This window comes from Scardinius erythrophthalmus (assembly GCF_964197995.2).
Source record: "Scardinius erythrophthalmus genome assembly, chromosome: 1".
NCBI lineage: Eukaryota > Metazoa > Chordata > Actinopteri > Cypriniformes > Leuciscidae > Scardinius > Scardinius erythrophthalmus.
The window spans coordinates 66,036,277-66,046,622 of NC_138221.1; the positions used below are offsets into that span (position 1 = coordinate 66,036,277).

A 10,346-nucleotide genomic window follows, 5' to 3' on the forward strand; every position below is an offset into this window, starting at 1 on the left:
GCAGCACTTTGCAGGACAGCGAGGGGAAGAAGGGGAACTTCAAAGTGGCCGGAGGGGGTGCTTCTTTTTCCTGCCACTTGTCATCATCTAAGGGTCTTTGCTGCCTCCCTTATTACTTTAATCAATTCCAACTGCTTGGAGAGGCTTTGATGGGGGCCGGAGCAGAGCATGCTGGGAGCACCTGCCGCTGAGCAGAGCACAGGTGGCCCACAGAGACTCCAGACCATAATAAAAGCGCTGTTACCCAGTGATTTATGCACATAAATAAACCACTAAACAATACCAACGTTTAACAGATTGAGCACAGGATCACCAGTAAAATAGTAATTTTATTAGTCATACATTTAATACATGCACACAGTCAAAATAAAGTTTTCTACATTTTGTAAATATGCAAAAGTGAAGTCCAGGATGTTGGCGCTTCAGCAGAACTAGGTTGTGTCGCCCTCTGCTGGCATCTCTAGAAGTCAAGAAGCTGCGAAGGGAAAGGAGACATTGTGAGAAATTATACATAGTATAGTTTTGCTAGTATGCAACACACAAAACGACGCAGTCTGACAGATCGAGAGTATTTTAAGGTTTAGTAAAAGCACAGAAACACGGCTAATTGTACAGAACTGTAACGGTTTTCAAAATTCAATATTAAGAAAGTCATCTTTTAGAAAAACAACTATTTTGTGATCATTTTAATGAGTCCATTGTTTGGTCAATAATTCAATGTTAATGATAATAAACAGCACCGGTTTTGGAAAAATATGTTTTTGAAAGAAGTCTCTTTTGCTCACCAAAGCTGCAATTTTTTGTAAATCAAAACTCCAGTAAAAAAGTAAGTGAAATATTAAAATGTAAAAAAATAATAATAATTAAGTGAATATATAGTAAAAATGTAATTTATTCCTGTGATCAAAGCTGAATTTTCAGCATCATTACTCCAGTCTTCAGTGTCACGTGATCCTTCAGAAATCATTGTTATACTATGATCAAGAAACATTTATCATTATTATCAGCTGACATACGTTTTTTATAGCTTAATTATATGGAAACAATAATACCATTCAAACATTTGAGGCAAGATTTAAAAAAAGAGAGAATTTAATACTTTTATTCTTCAAAGATGCATGACATTGATCAAAAGTGTGAAGACATTTATAAAGTTACAAAATATTTATATTTAATAAATGCTTTAATAAATGTAATAAAAAAAAAAAATAATAATAATAATAATAATATTTTATATATATATATATATATATATACACATATACATATACATATATATATATATATATATATATATATATATATATATCTATATATATATTGAAATCCTGATAAAAGTATCACAATTTCCACAAAAACATAAAGCAGCACAACTGTTTTCAACATTGATAATAATGAATGTTTACTGACCATCAAATCATCATATTAGAGTGATTTCTGAAGGATCATGTGACACTGAAGACTGGAGTAATGATGCTGAAAATTCAGCTCTAAATCACAGGAATAAATTACATTTTACAATATATTCCAATAGAAAATAGTTGTTTTAAATTGTAATAATATTTCGCAATATTACCATTTTAAAGGAGAACTCGGCAACTCTAGCGAACTCTAGTCACTTCTTCGCTGATTTTCCCTTTTGTTGTTGCATGTTTTCCCCACGAGCTCCCCCTACAGCTGTGGGGGGGCGTATATTTCACAACACGGTCGTAAAAAACTCACTTGCGGCGGCCTCCTCCCCCTCTCTACCGCTGCTCATGTGCGTTTGTTTTGGTCGGAGCAAGCCAACTGTATCGTGTGGAGCTATGTCTACCGAGGTGGGTAATCTGGTAATACATCATACATGCGTGTGTGTTTATGTCGAATTGCCGTAAAGCGATTCGTGTTTCGCGCTCGTTCTCGTTTCTCACAAGACTTCCGATTTCTATCTTGCCGGGACGGTAGTCCCCAAGTTGCAAGGTTGGTTTTCCGCCTGGGAACGCTGGGGGGAGCGGGGAAAGTCACCAATATCACCAGAACAGGTTGTTTAACCATCCAAAAGATTTCTAGACAGTTTTATTAAGTTAAAAAAGTTACCAAGTTCTCCTTTAAATCTTAATGCATTTCTTTTAATCAAATAAAGGTAGGCTTGGTGAGCAGAAAACATAAAAACATGAAAGCAAGAAGCTTTCAAAAACAAAGTTTCAAATGTTTCAAAAAATTGACAGGTACTGTATATACAGTTGTGGTCAGAATTAATGGCACCCCTGCAAATATGATATAAAAATAATATAAAATAAAATAAAATTCGCTGTAAAAAATAAATCTGCATTGTTTATCCTTTTGATCTTTCATTAAAAAAAAAAAAAAATGCAAAAATCTAACCTTTCATTAAAGTAAAATAATTGAAAGTGGTGGGGAAATCACATTATGAAATAAATGTTTTTCTCCAAAACACGTTGGCCACAAATATTGGCTCCCCTTTTATTTTTTACAGCCATTTTTTATCATATTTACCAGGGGTGCCATTAATTCTGACCACAACTGTCTAGTGTAAACACTGCTTATATAAATATATTTAAAAAATCATTTAGATAGTCAAGTTGAGCTAATGCTGAAATATGTACTGATGAACCACATTAAATCTTAACAACAGACGGCCATAATTTATTGTTATAACTACAGACAAACTTGCAACAAAAATATTAAAGGGGTCATATGATGCTATTTTAAAAGTTCATTATTTTCTTTACTTGGTGTAATAGAATAGGTTAACATGTTTTAATGTTAAAAAACTGATTATTTTCACTTTCTTGCAGCACCTCTATTCCCAGTCTGTCTGAAACGTGCTGATTTCTACAAAGCCCTCCTTCCTTCAGAAAAAGCTCAGAGTGCTCTGATTGGCCAGCTGACCCAGAGCGCTGTGATTGGCCAAACACCTCAAGCGTGTGTTGCAAATGTAACTTGCAGAAGCAAAGCTTCAGCTTCCAAGGTTTCTAAAGCATTTGTAAAGATAATAATCACAGATAATAATAATGTTTAACCATATCAGTTTGAACTTGAGTCAGATCCTGAAAATACAAATGATCAAGCAGATCGATCGGATTAAGCAGAACATTTCACATTCGCAAGTAGTCTTTGTGTATAACTGGTGTTGTACTCTCTCAGGTTCAGAAACCTGTCCTCTGTAAAAAGTGCTGCTCAGGAAAGGTTTATAAATAAATCTTAACTATCGATTCCTAATATCCTTTTGCATCCAAACACACAGCGTTTCCGATACATGACAACAACACTTCAATTCACTGAAGCCTCGCCTTCGGTCTTTGTGTATGCCTTTGGACGGCATTGTGTTAATATTTCACATTGGTGGTCTGGATCAGTGTTCTTGGTTAAAATACAGTCAAACCAAAAATTATTCAGACACCAGATATAATTTGATATTTTTTCTACTAGTGGGTGCAGGACACTATAGTTCATTTATGTGAGTGAAGTAAAGTGTGTGACATATCATACTAAAAGATTCTTCATACAGTGACCACAACCAACATTTATAACAATTTGAATTTATTCAGACATTTTGACCTGATCATGTTTTGCTGAAGTGTTTTTTCTTTAATTGCTAATGCTCTCTTTACACACAGACTGAACACAATGAAGCATTTCTTGGTAACTGGTTGAGCTAAACTGGTATTATCTAATTGTGTAGTTAAATTTAACAGCTGACAGATATTCAACATAATTCATTTATGAGACAGTCTAACAGAAGGATGGACAAAACCAGTGAAATATCAAATGATCTGATAACTGAGTTATTGTCATATTTTATTACCATTTTCTAAACTATAACGAATAAACTGATAATGTGAGAAATGTTGAAGGTGTCTGAAAGTTTGGTTTGACTGTAAATCAGGAGGCTATGACTAAAGGAAAACATTAAAAAGCATCATATGACTCCTTTAAAAATAACAATAGACATCTCGAACAAAACTCACCAATTGTGGCAGAATCTTCTCAAAGTGCTCGATGTCGACGGTGTCACAGTCTTCACTGCTGGCCTGTTTAACAGCTCTGCGCGTCGCCTCTGTGGCAGACAGACCATCCTCACATCAATACTGAGAGAAACTGCACTACTGTATCAGACCGTGACAGGTAAAGTCCGTCTTACCTTCAACGAACACTTTCAGCATCTCCGTCACGAGGACGACAGCATCACTGCTGACTGCACAAGAAAAACGTCATGACTGAACGCTGATACGAGTAACTGTAATGTTTCTGTCTCTATCTGCCGACAAAGCTACAATACTGCACCAAAAACTAGTTCAGGTGAAGTAAACTGGAACGGGAACCGGCTGCAAGTGATCATGTTGCGTTTGGTGTTCAAATGTGAGGAGAGATTTCACAAATACATCAGAACGACCGACCAGAGAGGGAAAAAAACCTGATTCCAACACAGAATAAAAAAAATAATACTAATAAAAAAAAGGTAATTGCGAATTTATCTCTCACAATCCACAGGAAAAAAGTCCGAATTTAATTTCAGCAAGTTATAAACTCACAATTCGGTCTTGCAGAGAAGTTATTTTTTTAGTTATCTGATGTGAGAGAATCAATTAGCTACAAATTATGTACTAAATTAAAAAGTTACCTCAAAACAAAATTTGTCACCTCTTCATAACTCGATTAACGCATCTGAGATGATTTGACAGATGCCAGATCTTCTAATCTTGATCACTGATCTATGGACAATGTGCTTCTTCAAACGAATTTGCTTAAAATATCTGTGTTAAGTTGTCTGAGATTACTGCGTGATCTTGTGTTTATTGGAAAGGCCAGATATATTGATACTTGAAACCTTGATCAGCGTTTGGCTGGACTTTTTCATTGTCAATACAAGATCTTCACCAAAAACTCATGCACCTCTTGATGGAAATACATGTTGTGATTTTACATTTAGCAAACGCCTTTATCCAAAGCGACTTACAAATGAGGAATACAGCAAACGAGTCATCATGAAGTACAAAGTTTCAGACATTGCTAAGAGTAGCATACGCCAGACAAGCGAGGGATTTTATTTAAGAGGTGAATCAATTTTTGGTCAAGATCTTGTACTGACAATGCAAGAGTCAAGAATTTCTGGACCTTTATAATGAAACAGCCAAAACAACTCAAAAGTTATAATAGATGAATGAAATGCACTGTTAGTTACATGATTCCCAATTATTTCACGATTTCTAGTATTTCTACAGGCTTTACATTTTTAATTCAATGCTGTATTTAGCAATTCATTTAATAGTACATGTGAAGCAACATTATAGGCTGATATTATTTGCAAATGTATTTTTAAATGATATATTATTGTTCCTGGTTCAATAGTGTACTCTTGTAAGAAAGTAGCAGTGGCTGAGACAGACTAAATTAAGCATCACCACATTTGAATCTTAAATGTTTCCAAACCCTTTGGTCGAAACCTCGTGACTTTGAGTGTGTGAGTGTATAAATAACAAATAGGGGAAATGAAACTAGACAGATGTCTAAAAAAACTTGTGATTAACAATGAAGTTAGCAAGAAAACAGAGTTTGCTTCTACCTAGAAACAGAAGGGTTTGCATATGAAGAACCAATCAAATTGTAGGGAAATTATTAGGGATGCACAATATATCCGCCACCATATCGGTATCGGCTGATATATGTTCATTTTTACTGTTATCGGCCTGATAAGAAAATGTGGCCGATATATTAAAGCTGATAAATAATGTATTAATTCCTTAAGCTGAGACTCTTCAGATGCACAATGTTCAACATGATGGTTTTGAATTGCTTGAAATATGATTGGAAACACCTAAAAAAGGAAAATACAGTTCAGTGCAACAAGTCTGTCATATCGGCTAAATAAAATTATAATGAGAACATCATTATAGTTGTGTGCTCGGGACGTGATTTATATGGTGAGTCTTTTGTTTTTGTAATCAGGCTCTCAAAATAGAAAAAGCCACCGCTCATCTGTCAATAAAGTCTTGTAGTGAGGTGCTGCTAAACTAAATCATCATTGAAAATTGTACAAATACAGCAGCCGCACACTCAAACACTGTGCAAGATAGGGCTGGGCGATTTAAATCGCGATATTGTTATGCGCATCTCCTCAGTAAAGCCGGTTCCTTGATTAGTAGTAAATCGCCATCACCTGCTTTCAGATGAAGCGGCATTTAGGGCTGAGGAGATAATTAAGTGATTAATTTAGTGATGATTGAGCATTATTGAAGACACCTGATGATAACAAGCAGAATCACTGAAGAAGAAAATCACAAATTGTAAGTTACCATTAAGGTGATGGGTGTTTGCTTTAGTTGGGCTCTAGACCATTATATGTTTACTTTAATATTTACTGTTGTTTGTCTGCTGTTATTGATTTATAATAGTTAACTGAACAAAGTAAAATGTTATCTTATAGTGTTGGCTACGTTTTTACATAATCATGCTGTGATCTGAAAAAGGAAACATATTGAGATATTTTGGCTTAACTTGTTAGCAGCAGTTTTGTGAGTCTTCAGCCTATGATTATCAGTACTTTACTTATAATTCATATTTAATAAATATTGTTCTAATCAAAAAGACATTCAGACATATTAATTTAAAACACAGACATCAATAATCAGCCTGTGAATCTCAACAATGGTGACAATAATAAAGCATGTTGCAGTGGCTGCCACCAATCACAACTCATTAATGGCTCCCATCATGCATTGCGGTATGAATAAATTATGATCTGAATTGTCTATGTAATTTACTTTTCCTCATTGAATATTCTGCTCCTCACCATTGTTGAGATGCATAGACTGAATGTTGACATCTGTGTGTGCCTAAAAGAAAGATTTTTTGTTTTTTTTTTTACATCTTTTAAGAAATCCTTTAAATTACATCAAAACTTCTGGCCATTTATTCAGATTCACAGTTATGCTGTAACCAACAACATAAATCGAAGTCAGAAAGAAGGATTTTAATGAGTTCAGTGATCAAGTTCAAATGATGATTGTCATAATATAACCAAGATCAGCAGATCACTATTTATTCTTTGTACAACTGGCAGTTTTAACTCAGATACAACAGTCAAATAAAATCTAAAGTACACATATAATGGTCTAGAGCCCAACTAAAGCAACTACCCATCACAATAATGGTAACTTACAATTTGCGATTTTCTCCTTCAGCGATTCTGCTTGTTAACATCAGGTGTCTTCAATAATGCTCAATCATCACTAAATTAATCACTTAGTTATCTCATTAACTTAAACACTCTTGAGTGTGGACTCATACACTCCCAGGAGTGTTAATTTAACACTGGATGTTTCGCTGTGTACAAAGAGCCGTAGTTAACTGACAAGCTGAGCCATATCGCATTAAATATCGCTGGCGATACGTCCGCGATATTGATGCGATATGGCTCAGCTTGTCAGTTAACTACGGCTCTTTGTAGTAAATGCCGCTCCATCTGAAAGCAGGTGATGGTGATTTACTACTAATCAAGGAACCGGCTTTACTGATGAGATGCGCATAACAATATCGCGATTTAAATCGCCCAGCCCTAGTGCAAGATCAATTTATTAGCAAGCTTTCGGTCTTGCGACCTTCTTCTGCCTGAAGGAGGTCACAAGACCAAAAAATCGGCCAAAATTTTCATATCGGTGCATCCCTAGAAATTATTTAATGTATCATGTCATTTTCGCCATGCTCCTATTCAATAAAAACTGTTGTATTCTTTTTTCTGGTGGGATTCTCTCTGATCCTCCGGCCGTGATTAAAGCATATCTGAAGGCTTGTCTGAAGTATGTTTAGTTATTGCTGCGCAGCAAGTTAGGGTTAGGGGACTCAGCCGACGTCGACGAGGAGACGCGCTAGAATATAAATATTATTGAACGGGACGTCGATGGTAGACGAAACCCAGATAGACTTAAATCAGGTGCGAAAGAAGAAGAAAAATCTACTAAAAAGCACTTTGAGTTTATGGACCTGTTGCTATGACAGCAAATTCAGGATAAGCTTCAAACAATCCTGGATCATGTCAAATCATCAACAGTAAAATCCAGAATCCCAAGCACGAAAAGCACACGTACATCTACAAGATGTCTGTTAAAGATCACTTCATCTGGAAAGCATCAGTGTCTTTAAGATGTCAGTTTGACTGTATTCTAAATCATAAACATCTTAAAAACATTCTCTAAACATCTATTTGACATCTGACAGGAAACATCATAGAGATGTATATTGCAGATGAGGGAAAATAAATACGTCTTCACGATGTAAACGCACAACAAATATAGGCTACGTCTCAGATGTGCGTGTGCTATCAGATGTTTAGCTGGAAATACTAAAGGTTTGGTTTTCAATCATTTTCATATTATGTATAAGTAGCACTCCTGGCCACAAAGAAAAATGAAGAACAAAATTATGGTACGTTTTGACATTATGACTGGTGGCCTAATCAAAGGACGATGAGAAAGAAATCATTTTATTTTTAATTTGCCATGCAGGAAAGTTTTAAAAGCATAACAGTTTCCTGACCAACAGCTTCTCTCACTTTAACCTGCGTGTGTCTGACTGTTTCTCACCTTTGGTTTTGTCCTCCTTAAAAGAGCGTGTCAACAGTTTGGCAACAGTCTCCTAAAACAGGGAGACATGGGAATCAATGCAACGCCGTGGCATCATGAAAAACGCTCATGACCTGAATGTGTTCGACTTGCTATGGCATTATGAGATGCATGTTAAAGACCCGAAGACGTAAATAGTTAAACGTGTTGAAATATACCTTTTTAAACGCGATTTCATTTCCCGCGTTTGCCATTCTTTCCCGCTGGACTAATGTCACTGGTGAATCGGCTTCTTCCTCGTTTGCTGGATGGTGTGTTGGATATGAGATATGAGGCTGTTGCCCTCTAGCGCACGAACACACGACGCAATCACACGTGGCCTTCAAACGTTTATGGGTATGCACATATTTGATGGAGAAAATGATAATTGCCATACATTTTAGAGCTCATTTGTTGAATTATCAGCTTACTTAAAATCAAATGCCATCCAACTTTGCTGCTGCATTTGTAAGCCTAATAAATATTGACATTGTCATCCTGGGAATGGCCATATTTGTTTAAGAAATGAAAAGCTACACACTCCATCAATTAGGGTTAGAAGAACTGTTGTCAGCAAACCGTTTTTCACCCGTTTTTTATTTATTTTACTTGCGTGGTTCAAAATTGACACATGCTATGATGCTTTGCCTGTTTGTGTTTTGACAGGAATGTCATGAGTGTTTAGATGGAACAGATTTTTCTAATTCAATCTGCATGTCTTATTTAACGGAGGTAAAAAAAAAGATTGTTGCATTATAAAATTGTCAGAATTTTACTTCTACTACTTAATATGGAGTATTATAGAGGTCCTGAGAAACCCTATTGTGTTTGAAGCTATCGATTTTTTTCTTCTTCTTTATTTTTCTGCCCTAAAAGTGTATGGGTGTCAGAGACCATAATCATAGAGACCCTAAAATTGGCAGGATGGTTTTGCACCAACTGTACACAGTTACTCAATGCAAACACCCATCCGACACTAGGTGGCGCTATAATATGACAATTTGCATTTGATTCCTAGCTCTGTAACCCTAAGGGCAATAAGCTAAATTTATATTTTTTTCCCCAGAACAAGCAATACAAAATACCCATGTCATTTCTGCCTTTTCTGCCATTCTGAACCTAGAAACGCACTTAGGCCTGTGTCTTTGTTTTCATTTTTGTTTTTAGGCGAAACTTGTAAGTGCAAATACTTTAGCAACCAAATATGAAAACATCGCAAAGATAACTGGGCTAAGCAAGGTGATGGACACTTTAACAAGCTCTCCAAGACTTATTTATGTGGGCATAAAAAAAAAAAAAAAAAAAACATAAAATCTGAAGAGGATACTTTATTAATAGAAACCGAAACAAAATGCTGATTTTTATTTTATTTTATTGAAAGACTGAGCTAAGATTAACATTCCCATTTCAAGTAATTTTAATCTTCACAAATTCAGAGGAAATTGCCATAAAAAAATACTTTTCACAGAAGCACTAGCACTCAATTATATTAATATATAATTAAAACACTGTTCTAAATTAGTATAGTTCCCATTATTATCACATTCAAACTCTACTTAAAATCTCACTCTGTTGTAAAAGCTGAAAATAACCATCAACTATATATAATAGGTATGTGTGTGTGTGTGTGTGTGTGTGTGTGTGTGTGTGTGTGTGTGTGTGTGTGTGTGTGTGTGTGTGTGTGTGTGTGTGTGTGTGTGTGTGTGTGTGTATATATATCTTAACAAAAAGACACCAAGAATTGTT

At 35.5% G+C, this 10,346-nt stretch overlaps 1 protein-coding gene across 1 annotated transcript; it reads right to left on the reverse strand.

Annotated features, from left to right (window-relative positions):
• Positions 1–310: 310 nt before the first annotated feature.
• Positions 311–8,939, reverse strand: cenpx (centromere protein X). The gene is made up of 5 exons (XM_081359019.1): positions 8,780–8,939; positions 8,583–8,634; positions 4,145–4,198; positions 3,972–4,060; positions 311–475 (listed from the first exon to the last, which is right to left on the reverse strand). Exons 1-5 carry the CDS (start codon positions 8,813–8,815, stop codon positions 461–463), a joined length of 246 nt encoding a protein of 81 aa, XP_081215145.1. The 5' UTR covers positions 8,816–8,939; the 3' UTR covers positions 311–460.
• Positions 8,940–10,346: the final 1,407 nt, after the last annotated feature.